This window comes from Kwoniella shivajii, chromosome 3 (assembly GCF_035658355.1).
Source record: "Kwoniella shivajii chromosome 3, complete sequence".
Classification (NCBI taxonomy): Eukaryota; Fungi; Basidiomycota; class Tremellomycetes; order Tremellales; family Cryptococcaceae; genus Kwoniella; species Kwoniella shivajii.
Window position 1 is genome coordinate 1006515 of NC_085910.1, and position 23571 is coordinate 1030085.

Sequence of the window (23571 nt, forward strand, 5' to 3'; positions counted from 1 at the left end):
TGCATGTGCCTTTAACTCCATCTATTTACATGCCGTTTCTGTTCGAATTGTGTAATTCCAGTTCTTTATCTGTACCATTGAAGTCTACTCATTATGGCTCGATCATTCGTTATTTGACGTCGATCGCGTGGATCTATTCTATATCTCTTCAGAAATCACAATTTGGCATATTTTGATGACATGAGCCGCAGCTATCCAACTCTTTTTCTTTGGTTTATTTTCTTATTTAACATCTTGGAAATCTTGATAATCGCAATCATCACCTATTATTATTTGTTTCGCTTCTTCTTTTTCCTCTTGATCATCTTGGTATCAGATTTCATCTCGGTCGATGAGTCAGATAATCGAGGTGTATCCTCACTTTACTATCTGATCAATATCAACATGAAGACATAAAAACATGACAACAAGAATGGATGGTAAAGACATCAGAATGAATCAGACTTTGCTCTGCTTAAATGGCGTTGAGAATTCATAATCCATGATTTGAATCACGACCCTCACACAATGCATTCTACGTAATGACCAAAAATTATGTGAAAATAAGAACACCAAACACACAACACTTATTTGGAAAATCGGCATATGTGATGTTGTTCCCTTGTTTATCATAATATGACGAATCCAATATAGCTCTGTTGATCTCTGACATGATGGTCGTCCACCTGACAGTTTGTACTCCTTTCGTTCATCCGTGTTCTCTATTGGAGCCAAATCGAGATTGTGTTCATGTAGGAGCGAAAAAGAATGGTAATTTAGTTCCTACACGTTGTCGATATTGGATATATTCATCTCCGAAGAATTTGATTAACCATTTTTCTTCATCTACAGGAACAGATTACATGAGTTAGTGTTTACCTCGTTGATGTCGTATCTCAGTCGACTTATCCGAATCAAAGGCGAATGTTGACTCACCGATGATCCGTCTGGAAAAGAATTTGCTCAGTACCACGACGAAACCAAGAGTCGAAACTACGTTTCCGAGAAGAAGTTGGGAGAATACTGCCCAATAGAAGAATCCTGTATACGAAGGATGCCTAGACCATCTATATCATGCAGCCATCAAGTAAGGTGATGAGCTTATTGTACACGGGTCATGAATGCAGATTGAATGGATCTGACTCACGAATAAAGACCGTGAGTTACTAATGTATGATCATCGTGTTTTTTACTTTTCACAACGTGGGAGAATGATTGTGCAGCTTGAATCATAGCTAATGATCTGATGATCTGAGCTCCAAACATGACTGCTCCGACTGAACATCACTCCTCAGCTTACACGACCCAATCATTGCGTATGAGGAAGTTGGAAAACTCACTGATTATCAGATATGGAAACGAGTTCCGCTTTGAGTCGAACCTCGACGGGAAGAAGACCGATGCTATGAAATACTCCAATAAACCCATTGCGTGAGCTAGAGGATATTGTTTCGTATTGTTGAGAAGGAAAGCTATGTAACGCGACAGTCAGCAATCCCTAGCTAAATGAGTCTGAGTATAGAATACCCGATATGACTCACCGTCCACAGATACTTTCAATGGGTTCCATCCTGAGGTAGTGATGAATTCTAACAAATGGAAAGTAGCTACAGCAGCGAGATAGAAACCTAGTTGAGGTCGGGCCCAACTTCCTGCCAGAAGAACTAAGACTCTATTTCCAGCTAGAGAAAGCGACGATCCTATGACAGCTCCTAGAACAGCTGCTATGATGCCGACTGATAACAACGTATTGGGTAATGAACCTCTAGCGTCGTATTGATCTGTTTTAGGCATAAACAAGACCGGAGATCCTGCTCTGGGCGTTTGAGCGGAGGTATCAGATATGGCTGGAGAGGTAGAAGGGCGCGGTGCTTGAAGACTCCCATTTCTTTCCCCGTTCGGCATGGGAGTAGGAAGTCTGGACACTTCCGGTGAAGCGGTAGGTGAGGACGAGAGTGAAGGAAGAGGTGTGTTGACTTGGAATGAGCCGTTCATATTTTCGGTTTGCGTACTGAAAATAGACTGATATGGCTGACAATGCTAAAGATTGTTCGAAAAGTTGGGAAGAAGATGAGTGATCTCCGAGTGTTTATTCATCTGATTGAACAAAGGGTCCTGCTCTCCCCCATCTCAATCTGAAAAGAACAATAAGACATTTTTACACACTTTTTCTACGTGAAATCAAGAGAACAATAAAGAAAACACAAATATGGGGACTCCACACAGTGATTTGTGATCGGAACGTGGCTCTCCTTTAGGCTTGAGGATGATCACGCCTCGCTCGTCCCGGGCCTAAATCGTAGAATGTCATGGCGCGCCTTTGATTGTTTGATGTTATTCCTTTTCGAACTCTTCTCTTAATGTTTGACTTTCCACTGAACATTTTCGACATCATATAACTACACTTCAAGAGGGTCAACCTTGCTTGACTTAGCCCTCATTCGGGCCGTCAACCATCTATCATCAGGACACGCGGAAAACCGGGGGTAAAAGATTCAAGATGGATGCGAATGTATCGGTACGTGACCTCTCCTCCTTCCCACCTTCCATATCAATCTGAGATACTGATAATCTGCTTCATTGTTAGCCTTACCAGCTGCGAACTGCATTACACGAGGTCATGCAGACTCGCCAGAATGAAATTGAGTGAGAAACCACCTACTAAGCCTGATAGATTGTCATGAGACTAACACATGATAATGATTCTAGTGAAATATTGCCTCAATATGCCAATTCACTTAAAGAGCTATATTTGATGCTTGAACCTAGGCGAAATGGACCTAACGAATTTCCACCCGTAGTAGAGGAAGGCTTATTGGAAGAAGACAGGGTCGAAAGGGGCTACGAAGAATGGAGAGAGCGATATAAACTTGGAGAAGGGTTAGTCGTACTGATGAACCGCTCTCATCGAATTCAGAAGCTGATGAATATTCTAGATCGAGTATATCAACCTTAACATTACCTCCATTACCGCCTATATCACCACCTGCGACTTCTACAGTTTTTCCTGATGAACCAGCCGCAGTCGATCAACCTCAAGCTTCTACATCTACATTGTCTCCACCTCAAAGCAAAACACATCTAAGTATGGATTCAGGTGTAATAGGCCAAAAGCGTTCAGACGATGAAACACAAGAACGTCCCTTTGTGAGATTGATGAAATCGCCTTCTTTTGGCTTGGAAGATCCAAGTCTTTCATTAACAGTCACGATGGACGAAATACAACCTCGACCTCGTTTAATCCCTTCAACGTCTTTCGCTCCTGCACCTAAATTGGTAGTACCAGATTGGATTCCATTGGACAATTATCGACCATCTGAGAAACCCGCTCAAGTACCAAAAATCTTGATGCCATTAGAAACGGATTATACGTCGAAATTACCAAAACTGCCACCTCTACCACCGCAACCACGCCCGACGCAAACAACGGGTTCATCGAAGAAAAGGCTGAAATTAAATGATCAAGTCGATTTATATAAACTTCAAGCTTCATACTCTCTGAATCCATTAAGTGGATCTTTGACGAAATCTAGTAAATGCGTCTTGACAAACGATTGGAAAGTTGCTTTGGCAGAAATGCGACATGTCAGAGCTATGGAACGGATAGAAATGAAGAAGAATGAGGGGAGGTGGAGCTTAAGACAACCCAAGAAACTGAGGGGTCCTCCAGTACCAAAATCACATTGGGACTATCTCCTGGAAGAAATGGAATGGATGAGAGTCGATTTTACGGAAGAAAGAAAATGGAGGATTGTTGAATCGAGAGAATTCGCTTATCAAGTCGTTGAATGGCACCTCTCAAATCCAGAAGAAAAAGCAAAACTGATGGTGGGAGGACGAGGTTGGGGTCAAAGTAGAGATCAACCTATACCTGGTCATTCTGGCCGTCGCAATCAAGTTGAGGGGGATGATATGGACAGTGGGGATAAGGAGATACCGGCAACATCGGCAGAAGATGACGATGTGGAAATGCTGGTGGGACAAGCAGAACCTTCGCCAATAGAAGAAGGTGTTGCAGGAGCCGAAGTGCTGGATAGTATACAAGAAATGAAGGAAGTGAAGGACAAAGATCAAGAGCAGGAGGTGAAGAAAGAAGCTGAAGACGTGGTCATGGGCGAAGACGTCGATGCTGAAAGAGAAGAAGATGCAGATGGAGAACCAGATGACGGTGGTACCGCCGATGCGGATGGAGAGGAGGAAGATGCTGAAGGAGAAGAAGACGCTGAGGGTGAAGCTGAAGATGTCGGTGAAGAGGTAGTTGGCCTTGATGGTATGTCTCTATCATCCTTTTCCATCTGGTATACGTGACGTTTGAAAGGCTGATTATCTGTACCGCAGATATTGACAACGCGGATGACAATGATCGTGATGCTTCCGAAGTCCGTCGTGATACAGTATTACCGAATGGACTTGTGATCAACAAACGTTTTGCCAATGTTGAAGAACTCGTCGCCGCTCGGCAACCCTTATTAGAACTACCTTTCAATCTTGCAATAATCGACCTGGAGTCACTTCCAAATTTCACTCAAAAACCATCCACAACCGCAGATGCTGCTGAAGCTCAAACACCGCCTTCTCTCGTTGACCTTTTCCCTGAATTAGCAGTGTATACCGGTCCTGCACCTCCCGAAGACGGCAAACCGCCTCGGCGTCTAGACGAAGGTCAAACAGCGGGGAATCGAATAGCTCACACATCACGTATTATGGATATCCGACCAATCTTAGTTTCTACTCTACAGCCGGCGAAAAACGCTCAGGATGGGATATGGGATCTTCACGAAGGACCGTATTTCGAAGATCCAAAAGGAACAACAGATGTCAGCTCTACGGTAGTAGCTGCTACTTCAAGCGTATTTTATGGAAGGGGTATGAGACCATTGGACTCACTTCGCCCTCCTGAACAAATAAAGCCTACATCTCAACATCTTCGTCCTCAATTAGCCTGGAGTACGGAAGATGATGATCATTTGTTGAAACTTGTCGCCACATATCCTTTTCATTGGCAACTCATTGCTGACTGTTTCAATTCCGAAAAAGCCACAATACCAACTGAAAAACGAACCGGTTACGAATGTTGGGAAAGATGGTATTTCAGCTATGGAGAAGGTAAAGATAAATTGAAAAAGGCTGAAACACAAGTCTCAGCTTCTGTGGCTGCCACACCTACCATCCAGCCGCCAGCTATTGCTACTCCTGCTACAATATCAGCAGCTCCAACTCCCGCTCCCGCTTCTGCTTCTGCCCCTGCCCCTGCCCCTGCTCCTGCTCCTGTTCCTCAATCCGCTGTACCACCTTCGACTGCTGCATCCAGTAAAACAGGAGTTCAAACACCTCAATCTGCTACACCGCAACAAACTCCCGTTACCGGTGTTTCAGTCCCTGCCCTTCCTACAGCGACTCCTCAAGCTCCAGGAACAGCTGGAACAGATACTCAACAGCCCGATGGCGCTCCTCCACCTCCAGGAATGTCGAAGAGAGATAGACAAGCTGCGAAACCGAAATACGAAGGATCGAAGAAATCTATCAGACATCAAGCCATATATGATGCCGCAAAGAGGATGAACAGGAGAAGAGAGGCGAACAAGGTCAAGATGCCTGGTGGGTTCCGATTATCCGCCTTTGACGGTATTGCTGATTATGAGCTGACTATCATTTTCTGTTGTAGTGAAAGACCAACCAAAGAAAGTGATCAATGTCCACGAATCTCATGTTAGCTATTTAATGTCATCGATATCTACGCCGTGGGAACTCGTTGAAACAAAATATCAAAGGGATGTTCAAGCTATCCAACAACGTCAACAACGTGCCATGCAAGAACAACAACGGCAAATGGCTATGAGACAACAAATGATACAGCAACAGCAAGCTGCTCATCAGGCTCAACAACAGCAAGCAGCACAAGGATCACAACAACCACAGCAACCCCAACAGCCTGGTCAACCTGGTCAACAACCTCAAGGTCAATCGTCTCAACCTACACCACAGCCGCAACCTCAACAACCACAAATGCGACCTCCACCTAATGCGCCTGTACGGATGGGACCCAATGGGCAACCTATGCCTAACATGGCACCTAGTCAACAACAATTGCTCAATGCTGTGGCAGCTGCTAATGCAGTCAACAGACAGAATGTCAACGGTGTACCTGGACAAGGGAATGTTAGACCTATGCAGGGACCACAACAGAGTCAATCACCACAAGTTCAACAACAAATGCAACTTTTACAAGCACAACAGATAGCGGCTCAACAAGCTCAAATACGTGCTGCACAGCAAGCTCAAGGTCAAGGTCAAGGTCAAGGTCAAAATGTTAGAATGAGTGGCACACCACATTCACAATCATCGCAACTATCTAATTCACCTTATAATCAAGTTGGTACACCCAATGGAGATCCCTCCCATTCTTCACCTGCTTTGCAACAGACTTCCCCACAGAATAACGCTCCCAGGGTACCATCTGGACCTGTACCCCAACATCTAAGAGTGCCGAGTGCAGGCAGTCAAGGTTCACCTCAGATGTCTAGTCCAATGCCAATGCCTCAGCAGAATCAGCCTCAAGTCCAGATGCAAAACCCAACGGTAAACAATGCGGCGATGCAGCAAATCATCGCTCAATTAGCTGCTAATGGACAACAAGCTACTCCGGAACAAATTAGAGCTCTAATGATGAGGAATGTGAGTCTGACCTGTCTTCGTTTCTCTCATCTTTGTGATCTTAGCGTCCGTAATTGTAAGCTAAAACCGAGGTTACCACGACAGGCTCAAATGCAAGCTGCTGCCCAAGCACAGGCACAGGCGCAAGCGCAAGGGAACCTTGGAACTCCTCAGATGGGTAATCAGGCGGTACAAGGCGTCGTGAGCAATCTCCTTTCGTTCTCCTTGTCCAGACGCAGGAGCTAATGATAGTGGATGTAGCAACATTTTGCTAGATCGCCTAGTATCCAGAACGCCCAAGTTCAGGCCAGAGGAAGTCCAAAGCCTAATCAGGGATAGGAGAAGAAATTGTTTTTTTTGAATCTTTGGCGTTTTATATGGGGTCTAGAGACTGGCGAGATGATAAGATTGTTGTACTGATATATACGAAAGGAACGCCTCCCGAGTCTAGCAGATATCGTTGTCCTATGTCACACATTTATGCATATAATTCATTACTATGGTTCAGCCCTTTGCTCGCTGACCGGTTCTCTAAGTGTTCCTGCAGGTATTTCACCTCTTGCTTCTCTCTTCCACCTACGAAGAGTCGTGTCAGCTTGCTTGAATTACATCGATGCTGGAAGATAAGGAAGCTTACCTTCGTGATATTTGAGAATAGCAATTAGGGCATATGTGATGAGTCAATTTGATCGACCCACAAGCTTCACAAAGTGACAAATCTGATAATATACGAGTCAGCTACGATTGATTGAATCTTGCATAGAAAATAGTAGCATAACCCCTACACCTCCTTGTCTTCGCAGTCATCTGACCCCAACAGTATTCTGATGCTTTCACATTGGGGATTGACACTCACTAGTCCTGTTCTTTAACCCTTTATTCGCTGCTCGCATACTCTTCCTACTATGTGAAGTTTTCTTTTTAGGTACACTTGCCCATACGATCGGTGGGATCAATTCGAGTATTGATTCGAGTGAGAAAGAAGGGAAGATGGATGTCCATCCAGATGCAGTTGAAGTGAGGGGAGCGACAGGTGAGATTGCTGATATTGAGGAAGAAGAAGAAGAAGAAGCGATGCATGGGAGGGACCAAGTTGGTCTTACTGAGGACATCAACGGTCGAAGTGAGAAGAGCGATGAGCGCGTGGATGCTGGAAGAGATGCCATGATGATGATGATGATTCGTTCAGAATGTAAGATGAAGGAGACTGGTATTATTGATGCAAATAATGCTACAATACGTTGAATGCATTCAATCTGTAAAACATCTAGAGAAATCGTCTCTTGTCGTGAACGATCAAGGACGGTGCATACGGGAATTTCCGTAATTATTCCCGTGAAAGTGGCACCTTTGATGGGAGTGAGTGGCGCAAGCAAAGTAAGCGAACTCGATTCAACTCATCATGCATTCATACGTTCTTTCCTTGAAGTGCTACGTTACTAGGACAGCTTGTATGTAATCTTAAGCGGTACTGTTCACGTCATCAGTCGAGACAAAATTCTGCCACTCTTCGTATCTTAAGTAGGCATCGTGCAAAATGCTGTGGTCCACAGTAGGTATTTTTGTATCGTCCCCGCTTACGGCCAATCTGTGGCCTTTGACATCATCCCAAGTTTTCTCGGAGACTTCGCCCCCACCAAACCCAGACCATCTGTCCGTATCGTTTTGGGTGGTATTAGAAGGTGCAGTGATCTGAGAAGTGGCTGTATCACCTCTGGATCTTTGTGCTTCTTCGCCAGCGTTTGTCATCGTTGTGATCTATGCCTCCTGATCAGCCTCTCCACATGCTCATGTCCTGTTCACCATGAAGGTGGGATTTCACCAGAATATACAGAGCACTCACAAATTGGGCTCGGTGTGTTAAGCGAGATAATATGTGGGATTAAGTTGCAAGTGTCTTAAACGTGTGATTACCGAAAAGAAAAGTCAATAGTCTGTCGGGACCATGGTTTTTATATGCGAATCTTTAGATCATAGCTCCAAGCTCGAATCTCTAGCGTCGATGATGAGCCTTCTGGTCAGGAAAGGAAGGGAAGTGGTGTCCGAGGCTCCCCGAGTGAAATTCTTTACACGGAGTATGTCTGTGGAGACTAGATATAAAGGAGCTTTGACTGTAGTCTTGTCTGGATCCATGACGTGCTTCATTGCTAAGAATGGATGTTCACTCGAAGGTCTCTTTCTCAATGGTGAGTATACAGCTTGAGTATTCCAGTAGCTCTCTCGACTCGACCTGGAGCCAGAAGTCAAATACTGCTTCTTCTTCGGTTATACCGGGGGCTTCTGCATACTCGGCCGGAACTAGTAGAGTGGAACATATTGCTTCTTCACCTCGCTTCGTGAGAATCGAGTCGTATGAGGTATTTGTCCACAAGATCAGATGACAAGTCATTGACATTACGCAGATAGTGAGTCAGGCAGCCCAGGTAGGACTGAATGAAGTTAAATGGTTTCGTGCAGCATCAGTCCCACGACAATCCTCTTCTTAAGGGACTTCTTGATCGTATCATGAGATAACCTCAGCCGGCCACAACATGTGCAGGCTCAGCTTGGCCAACTAGTGCTTTGATGTTCTGAGTAGCGATTGCCACATCGGACGCCGTGCACATTGTTCTCACCATAAGTATGATTTGCATTTGGACAGGTCATACATCCTCCGTATAAACGAATACACCTCATTCTCTCCAGGCACTTCATCGTTTGCAGTCACCAGTATCGCCCGAACTTCTCAGTCCTTTGCTATCTCCCAGCTTCCATAATTACCGAAACAAGCTACTCCCACCCGCCAAGTGTTTGGTGCAAGATTTTGCAAACCTCTGCTGATCAAGCCCAAGTGCTCTGATCAGACTGAGTCTGGGTGGTCCTGTCGGAAGCAGCAAGTGGTTTCGATACATTTGACCCAGAGGGGCAGTCAGGCTTCTTCTCCGGTAACCAAGAGGTACAAGCTGCGTCATCATCGACATCGACATCACTCTCATTACCTCCCCAGCCCGCTTTAACAGCTCGCGCCGCAACGGAGCCTGCTTCAACACTGCGCGACTCGCTGACGTCGGGGTTATAGCCTTGGGTATTCGCTTTGGAAGTGGACATGATGGTTGCCTATAGATGGTCAGCTGAAAATGCACATTTCGGAAAACATTTGTCTTACTATACATAGATGACTTACTTTGCTCTTCCTTTGGATGCTTCAGAGGTGATGTTGAATTGATGAAGATTATCCTGAACTGGCAGTGTTGCTATTGTAGTATGGGAAGATATTTCTGAGATCAACGAATGGTCAGTACAACAGGGCTTTATTTATAGACGATTGGCTTTCTCCTGTGAAATGAGTTCATCTGCATGAGACCCTGTGTGGACCGCAACAGGAGTACTTGTCAGGAGCTCTACCTTTATCCGCTATGGTACGATCTTACGTGCTTTGTGAAGGATCTGCGAAATCTCCGAAGGTTTCTTTTGTTTCGGCTGAACCAATGCGGCTCATTCAGCAGTGTGACATGCTATGACAGTCTGTGTTATTGCCAAAAATTTCTATTCTTCGCTGTTCTTTTCGCTACTGATCATTATATGATATCACTTCGGTGTCATTAAAGGACTTGTTGCATCATAGCTCTAGCCTCGACCGAGGTAGGTCAGTCGACAAGAATCTGTTTCAGCTGCCGAGAAGCGTTCACGAATGAGGCATCAAAAGAGGTTAGTTGATGACGATAGGCTGCGACCATATTTTCCTAGCTCGGTCGTGACGGCCTCTACCGATCGCTGAGAAGGAACGAGGACCTGGACTTCTGTCCATCAAAGAGCAATGTTCGCGGCACAATCGATTTAGAATACATGCTTTCGCTCTCGACTCGAACTTAAGGCAGAAGCTAAATGAAGAATGCTTCTTTCCGCCGAACCACTTGTTGGCCGGATTTGAACGATATAAGTGAGGCATCGCGATACTTCTGTGCCTCCATGACCTTTGTGGTTTCTGAGTGTTTTTCTGCGAGGGACAATCTGGAGTAAATCAGACAAGGAGAATCACGGGAATGTGATCGAACTAAGTGCTTCGTGGACCCACGGTTCAAAGTATATCTGGTGCACTGGAAGGCTTCATAGGGGAGAGTTGCATCTTCATCAGCACCTTGGTAAGACCTCTTAATACCGCTCCCACACTAAACAAAAATTTCATACGACATTGTCAATATCGTGAAGACACCTCACGCCGCACTACATCTGACCCAAGTCATGTGTATTGTGATTCGGCCTGGTCGATTTCGTCCTCTCTATCAGATTACTCAAATTCGGACAAGATGGGATGGATCTTTCTTGAGGCAAGACCTTGAGTGGAGAGATCATCGGCGGAGGGAGTAGAGTTCAATGTATAGACTACTTCAAAAGCAGAACTGTTTCTGCGATTCCCATGGTGAGTGACCAAATACTGGTCATCTTTGAGCTTTGAGGAATCACCAGCCTGATTCGATGAAACAAATCGGGTGCTTGAGCAGCGGAAGGTCTGACCATCGTATCTAATAGCACGTGGGAAGCAGATATTGCGATCATCTCCAGTCCCCATTGAGCAGTCTTTGTCTTTCTGGGCCTCCGTGACAGCAGTGTCTAAGTCGTATATTGTTCTCAAAGCTCCCTTATTGCCGGGAAGTCCATAATGGGTGATCAGAAATTGGTTCTCATCAAGATTTGTCTTGTTACCACTTTCCTCTTGTGACACAAACTGAATCCCGACAAGCGAAATATCTGATCGTCACACTTGACGAAATGAGGGAAATAAACAGTGCCATCTCCTTCGACAGTTGACATCGTGCTAGATTAGTTGAGGTTTCACCGATAAATCGATTCATACTTTCGGTCAGCTTCTTCGGTCATCACTCAGTGGTACTCACGAATATATTTCAGTTAAGATAGCTGAGATGTAATGTATTGTGATTACAGGCTAAAGATCAGGGTAATGAGAGATATGGTGTTTGAACATCTAACTTCATACTTCCTGGCAGAGCCGTCAGTTGAAGTGCAGCGAGTACGATTCGCAATTGGTCTTCCAATGACGGTTTATGAAAAGTTGGTTCTTGGGATGCTATCCTTTATGTCATTAAAATATCGCCTAATCGGTCCAAGACATTTCGAATTAGCCCGTGATGGGCTTTGTCCTTTGTACCAATTAACTTATAGGTGACGAGGCGCTTTCATCATCAAGATACTTGGGATCCGTTTCAATCGCAGGGGCCCATGTTGGGATAGCGACTTGACCTTCGTATGAATCGGAAGGCCAGGGTACTAAGCTACCAACCAATACTTGAATAAAACGCAGGCACGCCTTTCAGACACTGAGTAGCATAGCTGAACGGAAAGCAGAGGCATTTACGGACCCCGTCACCGGTCTAGTTACCTCTACAGACTTATCAATGGTTACTGTGGTGTAAATCTCATAGCGTTTGCGACGAATTCAACGGCACTCGCGGTCAAATTGTGTTTATCCAACTAAACCTGATGAATTCGCATTGATCAACTCAGGTTACATTAAACCTCCGTTTTGAGCCATTATATGATGCTATCCTCGTAATCCTGGACTCTATTGCTTCTCCTCCGATGCCCTGGACTCGTCTGGTAGCATAGTGTCGTTTTCTCACTTCGCACTCCTAGTTGCATTCGTACCATTGTCATCGCCAACACTGTATCCGCCTTGACTTGAAGGAGGTTGATTGTTATCGCTTTCGGTGGCTTGGGTCGAATAGTACCTCGTAGGTCCCTCGGGCTCAGGATCCGAGCACATCTGATGTGAACACAGTGATACCTAGATCACCGGGCTGCAAGGCTGTTGATTCAGAGGTACCTCTTTGGGGAACAATGGTGGGCGAGGTATTGCTAGCAGTAGACGACATCTTGTCAAGAATAAAGGGTCAGTAGTGTGGTGAGGTAAGGACTGTCGAAGCAGATCAACTCACTTGGGTGATCTTAGTAGGGTGGTCTCAACGGGAAGAAATTCTGATTTATGATAGTATGAGATGATGAGTGTATCGAAGAGTAATGATATCTTTGTAAGTCTCGATCTACCACCCCTTTTTATATCTGCTGCGAAGCCAGGCTGTATCAAGCTCGAGGGCCAGTATACACAAAGGATATCGGAAAGACCGTGTGTTATCAGCTCCTTTCGTCTGATCCTTGAGACGCTTCGCCAAGTCTTCTCCTTCTACATTTTAAGTGCGTCATGTCCAGAGTATGAAGACGGCATACCCGAAGGAGTTCCAGCTGATGATAGGAGAGAGCTAGAAACCGCAGTCTTCCTCGCTCTTATGCCAAATTCCTTTTCGCACGGCTTTGCCGGTCGTTTGTCTTTTCAAGACCTATATAGTTCCCTGCAGTATACCTCGGTCGGTCATGACACTATCAGCTCCCTTATCAGTGAAACGTCAGTTTTTTCATCTCCTTCCATAAACGTCGCCGTACATCATAGCTCAAAATCTATTTGATCCAGCTCGAATAAAGGAGGAATGAACGTTCCAGTCCTCTGCTGTATTGGCCTGGGCAAGACTGCGGAGCATGAGTTTACCATTTCCATAATATGAATGACATCAATGACGCTTCAAGAGGGAAAAACCCGACTTATGGACAATTCGCTTAAAATTAAAATGAGCGTTTTTCTTCCTTGGCATATGCGAGAGTATGATGTCAATACGATCGTAAGTTCGATCACATGCACCAGGTTCATCGAGTATGGATTCACTTATCGATACATTTCAAAATACACTACATTGGAATTCCGTTTGCGTCTATGTGCTGTAATATTCAGTATGGTTACAATTGACCTGAATTTGCTTTTTGGAACATCTCCATCGCCTCCTGCCAATGAGGAGTGTATCAGCGGAGATAATGGTCAGTGATTAGGTATGATGACACACCTTTGGATCTACACCCGCCTTCTGTAATTCGGACATCAACTAAAAGGACCCCAAACATTAGCCTGAGGTATTTGTGATTGTGATTGAAGACCAATTGAGGAGGTATTGATATCAGTACAGCAAAAGTATACATACCGTTTGAGCAGCTTCTCTTAATTCTTTATCCATTGCCATCTTCGCCATCTGAGTCATTGACGGTTGTTTCGATGTATCGAATCCTATATCAGATCCACGAGTTTAGCCATGTCCAGTTCATACACGACAAGATCGAATGATGAATACTCACCTTTGGTCTTCATCACTTCTCCCAAAGCCATTATAGCTTTAATAGCACCTTCATGATTGTTGACTTTTTCCTGGAAAGCTTTGAAAGCTGGATCCGCAAATGGGTCTTTTGGAGCTTCGGAAGCTAATACCCTATATGATGAATGGATGAATCGACGAGCGACAGGTGTACGTCGAGCTAAAGAAGCTCGTAAACCGCATGAAGTGGCTAAGATGGCTGATCTCATCATGAGTGTGCTTCTGAAAGTTGACTATAGTATGACAGATGTCCTGTTGCGGTTGTAGAGGATCTATGAAAGAATCGTGCGTATTCCATTTTCATACTGATATTAGAATCTAGATCTCGCTTCTTGATCTTTGTCCGAAATATCACAGTTACGTAATATGCATCTCTTGATTGCTTCGGCCATAATGCACCGACACTTACTGCAGCCGTAGTTGCCGCCGGGCGACATTGACGATTCAACCCAACTTTATCCCTATCTGTGCTTTATCTTACAAATAACTGGCAGTATCGTAGAACGTCGCAGACAAGGACAGACCGCCGACTTGTACCTTCAATAAAGTAATCGACATACAAGGAGAAAGAATGGCTTCACCTTGCACTATCACCCTGGAAGACGGGACACATTACGATTTATCATCTCTTTCCTCAGCGAAATCAGATTATCTCGCTCAAGTTGGGGAAACAAGTTATAATCTCAATATATGTAGAGGTGTAGTAGGCGAGCTACATGCGGTGGAAGACTCAGATACAGTGGGTGGATTCGTGAGGAAAGATGATGGTGATTTCATTCTTGGGTAAGTGAAACCCTCGTCACCCCTTACGACATCCGAACAACTTGCTTGAGAAGGGGAAAGCAACGTGAATGCTAATATGCCATCTCATTTTTCAATGATAGCCGAGTACATTCCAATTTGACTCTATCGCCCATGACGAACGAACCCATGTATGTGATCACTGATGGATCCGCATGTCCCCTTAACCCAGATGCAAAAGCTTCCACAGCGATCCGGGTGAGTCTATGATAAACCCTTCCTTTGTTTCAGTCAAACCCATGACAATTTCGCTAACTTGGATCTCTATCTGGTATTTATAGTTCATTTGTAGTCCGGCAGATTTCAATGCTGGATCTCCAGTTCTAGTGGCCAATCTACCACCGCAAGATCCTTGTCATTTCTACTTTGAATGGAGATCACACGTAGCATGTCCGACGAATCCAAAAACCAATTTGGAATCAGGTCATTACATTGTATTTGGAGCGATACTTGCGATAGCGATCATGATATGGCTAGGTGGTGTTACACTATATAATCGATTCTACTTGAAGCGTACGGGATGGTCACAATTCCCAATACCATCTTTCCACCTTCCCAAGATCGCTTTACCGAACGTGGGACTAGGTAGATCTCAAGCAGCTTCAGGATCAGGTTCAAATACAGGTCCTAAATGGGGTTCTTGGGGAAGACGTAGTCAAAGATCTGGTTATAGTGGAATTAGAGCAGATGACGATGACGAAGAAGAAGGTTTCGCAGGTAGATTCAGTTTGGAAGATGACGACATGGACGCGGAAGATCTAACAGGTGCTCATGGCTTAGGAGGTGATACGAATGTTTGGAGAAATCAAAACAATACCAGCAATGGTATCAATGGATCCGAGAATAATGGGAAGAATGTTGGTGTGCATCAGGGTTTAGTAGATATATAGACACCTTTTCGCGTACCTGCTCAAGGCAGGAAGCGTTGTACCCAGTATGCCATGTATGCTTTGTGTTCTCTGAAGATGCACCAGGTAGCAAGCAAGATGCATGGATGATGCCCACTTACCATATGATGTGATGGGATATGTATTGGAATAGTCCCCAGGATCAAGTGCCACAAACGGAGTTATATCGATTTACCACCACTCTCATTGGTCCTTCTACGGTGGTCGCCATCACCACACACCAACGACTTTACCGATCTTTGATGATTTCGATAATTCATTCAACACATCTCATCCTTAGACTTGGTTCGAGAACATCAGAGCTGCATCGTCAGCAGATAAAATAGTCATTGCTTCTTCGCTCCATTGTACCTATATTCACCGTCAGTCGATTTCATTCAAGATGATCCGAAACCTTAAACCAGTCCTTCGGAATGTACCTTCTTCCTCAAAAACGGCAACTGCTCTTAGGGCTATCTCAACATCACCTATAAGATCAATGGCTACCACCAATGTCACTGAGCCAAATGTCATACGAGGTCATTCAGTAGAAGAGTGAGTTAGAGTTTTCCACATTCAAACATAAAAATTTTCAACTTGCTCGAGTTCGGATTTAAGATAGATCGGAAGTTTGCTTTGGATCAAGATCGATTGAGCTAATTCAATATGTCGTTTGTAGTCTGCACAGCATGAGCGCCGGGGAGATCCTGAAAGAGGGAACATCTAGGAAAGATGCTCAAATGAGACATTTCACTGGTCAGTGTGCCCATTCTTCATTTATCTGTTTGTTTCGTTCGATGTGCGTTCAGCTGATCGATCGATACCATCGAATAGTCAACTTTGGGCCTCAACATCCTGCTGCTCACGGTGTGCTTCGATTGATCCTTGAGTTGAACGGAGAGGTACGTTTGGACTCATGAAATACTTAAAAGGAATTCATAGACACAAGCTCATCTTGTGATTGATGATAGGAAATCCTCCGTGCCGATCCTCATATTGGTCTTTTACACAGAGGAACTGAGAAACTCATCGAATACAAGAATTATACTCAAGCTTTACCATATTTCGATCGATTAGATTATGTCTCAATGAGTGAGCTAACATCTACATGTTTTCGAGGGCTGCTCCTCAACTGACATGTTCTGATAATATCCTAGTGACCAACGAATTATGTTATACACTCGCCGTTGAGAAGTTATTGAATATCGAAGTACCAGAAAGAGCTAAATGGATTCGAACGTTATTCGGAGAACTCACACGTGTATTGAATCATTTGATGGCTGTTTTGACGTAAGTTGATCTCACAACATCAGTGTTGTTTCTGAGGTTCTGGGTGGAGTACTGATTTAGCTGGTGTGATTTAGCCATGCGATGGATGTCGGTGCATTGACACCTTTCTTATGGGGTTTCGAAGAACGAGAGAAATTGATGGAATTCTACGAGAGAGTATCAGGAGCGAGAATGCACGCTGCATACATTAGACCTGGTGGAGTAGCATTCGATTTACCTCATGGAATGTTAGATGATATCTTCAAATGGGCAACTCAATTCTCAAGCAGAGTAGACGAAATCGAAGAAGTAGTCACTGGAAACCGAATTTGGAAAGGTAGAACAATCGGTATCGGAACGGTGACTGCTCAACAAGCTTTAGATTATTCTTTCTCTGGTGTGATGTTGAGAGGTTCAGGTGTTCCTTGGGATATCAGGTTAGTAATGTCTTCAGTTGATCACCTCACATATTAGCGAAACCTTTTGTTGATAATGTTGTGTTCCGACTCAATAGGAAGGTAGCACCTTACGACGCTTACGATCAAGTCGAATTCGATGTACCCGTAGGAAAGAACGGTGATTGTTATGATCGATATCTATGCAGAGTTCAAGAATTCAGAGAATCACTTCGAATCATCGATCAATGTCTCAACAAGATGCCCACCGGTGCTGTTAAAGTAGATGACCACAAAATCGTACCTCCTCCCAGAGCATCAATGAAAGAGAGTATGGAAGCATTGATCCATCACTTCAAGGTGAGTTATCTAGCCCACAACGGTCAAATGGAAATATATGCTAGAATATCCTGCTAATCTACTCGATCATCCCGAAACAGATCTTCTCAGAAGGATACACCGTACCACCCGGAGAAACGTATTCAGCGATCGAAGCACCAAAAGGTGAAATGGGTGTCTACTTAGTATCAGATGGATCAAACAGACCTTATAAATGTAAAATCCGTGCACCTGGATTCGCTCATCTGGCAGGATCAGATTTCATGATGAGACATCAATTCTTACCTGACGCTGTAGCTATTATCGGTACTATGGATTTAGTATTTGGTGAAGTTGATAGATAAGGTTTTTCGTTCTTGGTATCGCGTGGGGTCGATAGGTGATATATAGTTGATTAGTTGGTTGTACGATATTTTATTGAAGGATAAGGTTCATTTTCCTCAATATGCATGGGATATTACTAAATCTTCTGCTGCAAGTCGCATTCATCTCTGTCATAATATCGCAGAGTAGCTATAATCACTGATACTTGCACATCATCACGAATGTTTAATCAAGCCCGACTTCGAGATCCGAGCACAAAGACCAACACACAATGTTGAAGGATGCACATAACACGAAGATGCTTCCCAGCATACTGCTCATCTCTCATCTTATCCGATACTCTGTCTGTGAAAAGACTCGAAGCGAATTCAAATCTCATAAAGTCAGACTACTGATCACAGAGATATGATAATGATCGAGCTGCACCGACAACGCGCACTGAAAGTGGAATATCATCGTTAGATCTTACATGGCAATTTTTGAGCATATTCTCTAGACTAGAACTAAATTTGAAAAAGGAAGGGTTTATCTTTCGTTGGGTATCAAATCACTAACCGACACGAAGGAAAGAGTAAGATAAATAAGGTAAAAAGGGGATTTTGAAATCTCAATAAAAAGAAATTATGTATATGTATGTGTAGGGAAAGAAAATGAAAAGTTCTGTTAAAATAAAGAATAGGGAAGAACGGAAAGATAGATCAATAAGGGACAGTAACAGTAGATATACATATTTGTTTGTTCGTTCGTTCCGGAACAATTCTCGTCTTGCTTTCTCTTCAGTCATGGATTGCTGCTATAATAGAGTAGGGAATTGCAGGTTCCTTACGTCGACGAGTTCAAGACCCTTATTGACCTTCAAGGGATTTATGAGCCTTTTTGGAGAGGATGAGATCAGCATATTTCATTCATAACTAGCGAAAGATGCTATTATCGAATCCCGACTTACTTGTAGATCCCTCATAACTCCTGGATCCATAGGTAAAACTGATTTTCTTCTTATATGAGGACCTCCGCCTATTGCACCTGCGGAATTGGCACCTGCGCTATTTGCAACTGGGCCAGCACCTAATCCAACAGGTGCAGAGCTTATGGGTGAATTTAGTTGAGGATGTTGTTGTTGTATCCCTAAACCAACAGGTGATGTTGGCTAGGAAGACAAAGATCAGAGTCAGTGTTTTGTGTCATTGAAAATCAAATCGCATAGTTTCAGAGGAAGTCGATCCACTCACACTCATTGGAGCTCTATCAATACCTGGATCAGCTAACGGAACATTCTCTTCACCTATAGATCTATCCAGAGTGAAGCTCTCGGAAGGGTCAAATCCATTCGCAGTCATATCGACCGATACATCGGTCATGGGTTCATCTTCATATGGTTCAGGTCTGGGTGGTAATGGTTCCGTTAAAGATGCAGGTAAGGGTTGAGTCGATCCTGATGCTTTGTGATTGGCGACTGCTTGTTCACGCAGTATGATCCATTCATCATGTCGCTCAATTGCTCGGTCCGCATCGCTACAGTATATTCGAAAGTCAGCACGCAAGGATAGGGTTGAAGGCAGGCAATTATGTAAAAATGCAGGGCAGAACGAATTCAAGATCGATACTCACGCTTTCCTTTGAGTTTTATAATTACTTTGAACTTCTTCGAAAACTTCATTATTGATCTCCATAAACAATTTCAAGGCATTGTAAACCATTCCATGAATAGTTCTACACACGAGTCGTTATACATTAGTAATTGTGCAAACCAGAACATGAAGGATGGAAAAAACGATAATTACCTGTTCCAATGTGATCTAGAATTTTGATATAAAGCAGGGAACACTATGGGTAGAATTATCGTTATATGTTCACCCATCAAATTGACTATATATTCATTGTTCCAATAATAAAGGGCTCTTTCCGCAACCTGCGAAGACGGATCAGTATTTTGATTGTGTCAAAAAATCGTGTAATCAGAAAACGAAAAAACGATCACTTACTTGGAAATGAGGAGAGTTTATACACCTCGACAATTGAACAAAGAGTGGTTGCATTATCTTGGTGAATTCATTCTGTTCAATGACATCTAAGATTTCTTCGACTTCATTCAGGAACATTACTTCTTTTGGTGAGTTTACCTTTGGCCAATATCTTAATAAACCCAAAATGACTTCTTCGGTCAAACTTGAGTCTTTCTCCAGGAATTGAACAACACAATAAGCTAGTTGGGGATGATAAAGAGCTAATGATTTTGCTTTATGTAGAGGTATAAGAGCTCTTGTCAAGAACGTTTTGTGTTCCTCCTTCAAAGGTAACGCGAAACCATTGATGATGGAGCCTAGTATTTCCAATAGCTCAGCGACACCGTTATGTCTTTCAGTTTCATATACGAATTGGAAGAATACATGACTGATTGATCTTCGTATGAATGCTCGTAGGTTTAAGAATTTACCATAAATTCTGTGTAGAGTTGTTTTGAGGAAATCTCTTTCTCTCGGATCTTCGGAATCGAATAACTCAAGTAATTGAATAACAAATGATTGATCAATGTATCGTTTACCTATATTGGTGTTGAAATCTGGACTTTCAACAAATCGAAGGAAGAATTCGTACACGATTTGCAAATGTGGCCAAGCAAGTTCAAGAACAGGTTCGTCTTCTTCTGGATCAAACGCATCTCCTGTTGGGTTTACTTGAGGTGGAATCGAACGGAATAGATTGGTTGCAAACTGTGGACATAACGTACGAAGAGTCAACAATTGGATGATCAAGTACAGAATCAACGATCTATGACCGACTTACCATTCCAACCACCTCTGGGTAAATCTGCTCAGTGATAACTCCTCTACTCGTGGTGATGTATTCCAACATTTCATGTAATGTCTGCGCTTTAACTTGTTTCCCTTTCAACTCGCTACTTGCGTCATTGAAGTCAAAGACGACGCGACATTGTTGAAGCTTTTGAATGAACAATTCGTTTCTTTCCTCAGGTCGAACGTCTACAGTGGTATAGATATATCAGCTCAACATCTTGGACAAGGTCTCAGTCCCACCAGGACCATAGGGATAAGCACTACTCACCAGAGAAGTTTGGTAATTTCTCGATGTCGACTTTCTCTGTGACGTAAAATCTACTTGATCTTTGTTTTCTCGGTGTTTTACCTGAGATCGGAATAGTGTCTTTTGGACCACCTCTCAGTCTGTTGAGAGGACCTGCTTTTGGTGGAGTAGGTTGACCATCTGGACCCAAAGATCTTTCTGGAGAACCGAAACCCCTACCGTGAGGAGCGTGGGGGATCGGATCAGAGGGCATTTCGGTATTGGTAGGAGGTTGTTGGGGTGCGCCTGAAATGACTACTAATGGAGGTGCTGGTGAAGTTTTATCTGATACTGGTGATCTACGAGGTGTTAATGGTGCGCCTGTACCACCGACTTGACCTCCCCCTGGACCTTGACCTTGTCCACCATGTAACATGCCACCTTGTTCACCTCCACCAACTCCAGGATGATGAAAAGGTGAAGATGATCCACCAGTGCCAGTGTTTCTAGCCGGAGAAACTAATGAAGGTGAAGATGGTCCAGGTGAGTTCGAGTTGATAGATACGTTTGGTTGTGATTTGATATTATTAGGTGGTTGAGGTGATTTCGATTGTTTCTCTCCTGATTTAGTCCGGGACAAATTCTGTGGGAAACAAAAATAATGCGTAAGTGATATCCTTGACATTGTCAGATTAAGGAAAGAGAAAACAAATCGTGAATGCCAAGACGGGCTAAAAGAGGTGAAAGGTCCAACACAGATAGATATAGATGGACGAGATAGACGTGTGAGTTAGATTTTAGATTGAATGCCTTTGTAATGAACCCCCATCTCTTTCCTTAAACCTCTACCGTTCATTACGTCCTAATCCCGATAGTGTTCAATCGGTACATGATGTCACTTACCATAGCTTTCTTCAACCCTTTCATCTTGACATGTATCTACGCGTTTATGTACTATTTCTACAAGGCGTTGATCCTGTTGAGATCGAAGAAGATGAGGGAGTTGACGGACGGATGTCTGATCGTTTGTTATGCGGTCGAGGGACAAAGGGCGTAGGGGTGTTTGTTGCTGGGGTTTCTTGGTTCTACTTGATGTGTTGAGCTAATTCGCGAGTCGATTCGTCTATATTGCCTGGTATGTAGGTATCGAGCTGTCGTTGTTGAGCATGTATTAAAAGACAGGCTATGACAAAGGTTGGGTTGAGTTTGGGTGGTCCTAGCTGTCGTTGGTCTTTTGTACCGAATACGCGATACAGTAGTCAGGCAGACTGAGTTGATATAACAGAGTGTAGAGTGGGAATTTGATTCCGTCCTTTTAACACGTCGCTTATCGAATTGAAACCCCTCAACGGGTGAACTGTCCCCTCTTCTTTTGATTTTATGTATATGGGAGGATGCGGTCAAGTGTTTGTATTGTGTTGATAATGCTGAATGATGGAGTCTTTGTCTGTCTATCCTGTTCTGATACGTGGATATAGGAATGGTGATTTGTGTGATATTACGTTGATTATGAGGGAAGAAGGAGGAAAGGGGGGGGGGGGGGAATAGCTGCTAATAATGGTCTGAATGGGGTTGTTAGGCGGTTTAAAACGATACGAGTAGTTCCCAAGGTGAATGTGGCACTTTTCACATTACACTACCATCATATATAGTACACCCATTTAAAGAACATCTCCCCCCCCCGCCAATCATCTTTCTTACCTTTCCATTTCACACATTTGCAGTTGGAAAGCTCAACATTTGTTATTCACAATATTCCGATCTTTGAAAACCCCATACCAAAAGCGACATTTGCGTAACACCTCTAAATCCCATCGAGAAGCATAGTCGACATGTCAAGAATACACGACGTGAGTGAAAATCCTCTCTTTTTCCTTATAAAGAGGCTCGGAAAGTTGTAGGAGGAGGTTGTGCTGACAATCTCGTTGACTTGTCATATCGCCTTATCTACAATCGATCAATCCAACATCAATTCGTCTCGATCTACCAAATAATATATATAATCTGGCATCGGGAACTAATAGGCCATCTACAACACATTCTTCAAACGAAACTCTGCTTTCGTGGCTACGTGTTTCGCAGGCGCTTTCGCCTTTCAAATCACTTTTGATTTAGGAACAACTGCTTTCTGGGATTACCACAACCGAGGGGTGAGTTTGGTTATTTCGTCGTTAAAGCAAGGACGAGGAGGTGTCTGGTAGATACTCCAGGGGGGCTGTGCTGTGTTGGAAAAGGCGAAAGATAATATTATGTGACGGAAGATGGATGCGGCATTTTTCGATATTGGAAGTACGATCATAGAGACTGACGCTGTATCATTTCATTCACAGAAACAATGGAAAGATCTACGAGCGAAATACGTTCAAGCCGGAGACTCTGAAGAGGAGTAGATCAATTATCAAGTGTGATTGATATACGCTTGAGGATGGGAAAAGGGAATGGAAGGTGGATTTCTCTTATTTAGACAAGACATGACATGGGATATTTGTTACATCTTCTTATAAAGGTTAAAAGAATGCATTTTGACCTTTATTTCTGCACCTTCTCGGCGCCACTCATTCCCACAAGAATGGAAAGACTAGCTCAGTCTTGTTAGCTCTGAGTAGGGCACTCGATCCGAAGAGGTTTTTTTTCAATAAAGCTCCTCGGTATGGAATTGTATATCGGGTAAATAGACATAACCTTCCTATTTTACGCCAAGCCTGAACGAAA

At 43.6% G+C, this 23571-nt stretch overlaps 9 protein-coding genes across 9 annotated transcripts; 4 read left to right on the forward strand and 5 right to left on the reverse strand.

Moving 5' to 3' along the window:
* Window positions 1-727: 727 nt before the first annotated feature.
* On the reverse strand, window positions 728-1974 carry IL334_002580 (uncharacterized protein; the record flags this gene model as incomplete). Its single annotated transcript, XM_062934324.1, has 5 exons — window positions 728-825; window positions 916-1046; window positions 1127-1256; window positions 1320-1451; window positions 1521-1974. 5 exons carry the CDS (start codon window positions 1972-1974, stop codon window positions 728-730), a joined length of 945 nt encoding a protein of 314 aa, XP_062790375.1.
* A 505-nt stretch (window positions 1975-2479) lies between these two features.
* Window positions 2480-6972, forward strand: IL334_002581 (uncharacterized protein; the record flags this gene model as incomplete). The annotated part of the gene is made up of 8 exons (XM_062934325.1): window positions 2480-2497; window positions 2567-2625; window positions 2689-2859; window positions 2916-4249; window positions 4318-5577; window positions 5645-6654; window positions 6739-6834; window positions 6895-6972. 8 exons carry the CDS (start codon window positions 2480-2482, stop codon window positions 6970-6972), a joined length of 4026 nt encoding a protein of 1341 aa, XP_062790376.1.
* Window positions 6973-7130: 158 nt separating this feature from the next.
* On the reverse strand, window positions 7131-7799 carry IL334_002582 (ribosomal protein L32; the record flags this gene model as incomplete). The annotated part of the gene is made up of 3 exons (XM_062934326.1): window positions 7131-7209; window positions 7271-7352; window positions 7490-7799. The coding sequence occupies 3 exons, from the start codon at window positions 7797-7799 to the stop codon at window positions 7131-7133; spliced, it is 471 nt and encodes a 156-aa protein (XP_062790377.1).
* A 1654-nt stretch (window positions 7800-9453) lies between these two features.
* Window positions 9454-9720, reverse strand: IL334_002583 (uncharacterized protein; the record flags this gene model as incomplete). The annotated part of the gene is made up of 1 exon (XM_062934327.1): window positions 9454-9720. One exon carries the CDS (start codon window positions 9718-9720, stop codon window positions 9454-9456), a length of 267 nt encoding a protein of 88 aa, XP_062790378.1.
* Window positions 9721-13416: 3696 nt separating this feature from the next.
* IL334_002584 (uncharacterized protein) lies at window positions 13417-14032 on the reverse strand (the record flags this gene model as incomplete). Its single annotated transcript, XM_062934328.1, has 4 exons — window positions 13417-13461; window positions 13521-13559; window positions 13656-13738; window positions 13807-14032. The coding sequence occupies 4 exons, from the start codon at window positions 14030-14032 to the stop codon at window positions 13417-13419; spliced, it is 393 nt and encodes a 130-aa protein (XP_062790379.1).
* A 362-nt stretch (window positions 14033-14394) lies between these two features.
* IL334_002585 (uncharacterized protein) lies at window positions 14395-15514 on the forward strand (the record flags this gene model as incomplete). Its single annotated transcript, XM_062934329.1, has 3 exons — window positions 14395-14606; window positions 14708-14822; window positions 14906-15514. 3 exons carry the CDS (start codon window positions 14395-14397, stop codon window positions 15512-15514), a joined length of 936 nt encoding a protein of 311 aa, XP_062790380.1.
* A 400-nt stretch (window positions 15515-15914) lies between these two features.
* Window positions 15915-17858, forward strand: IL334_002586 (NADH-ubiquinone oxidoreductase 49 kDa subunit, mitochondrial; the record flags this gene model as incomplete). The annotated part of the gene is made up of 8 exons (XM_062934330.1): window positions 15915-16066; window positions 16191-16267; window positions 16346-16413; window positions 16483-16603; window positions 16669-16801; window positions 16876-17217; window positions 17295-17535; window positions 17616-17858. 8 exons carry the CDS (start codon window positions 15915-15917, stop codon window positions 17856-17858), a joined length of 1377 nt encoding a protein of 458 aa, XP_062790381.1.
* Window positions 17859-18683: 825 nt separating this feature from the next.
* Window positions 18684-21786, reverse strand: IL334_002587 (uncharacterized protein; the record flags this gene model as incomplete). Its single annotated transcript, XM_062934331.1, has 10 exons — window positions 18684-18710; window positions 18785-18985; window positions 19068-19350; window positions 19447-19548; window positions 19620-19747; window positions 19821-20549; window positions 20623-20819; window positions 20902-21240; window positions 21310-21502; window positions 21763-21786. 10 exons carry the CDS (start codon window positions 21784-21786, stop codon window positions 18684-18686), a joined length of 2223 nt encoding a protein of 740 aa, XP_062790382.1.
* A 905-nt stretch (window positions 21787-22691) lies between these two features.
* IL334_002588 (uncharacterized protein) lies at window positions 22692-23249 on the forward strand (the record flags this gene model as incomplete). The annotated part of the gene is made up of 3 exons (XM_062934332.1): window positions 22692-22709; window positions 22884-23009; window positions 23190-23249. The coding sequence occupies 3 exons, from the start codon at window positions 22692-22694 to the stop codon at window positions 23247-23249; spliced, it is 204 nt and encodes a 67-aa protein (XP_062790383.1).
* Between the last annotated feature and the right edge of the window lie 322 nt (window positions 23250-23571).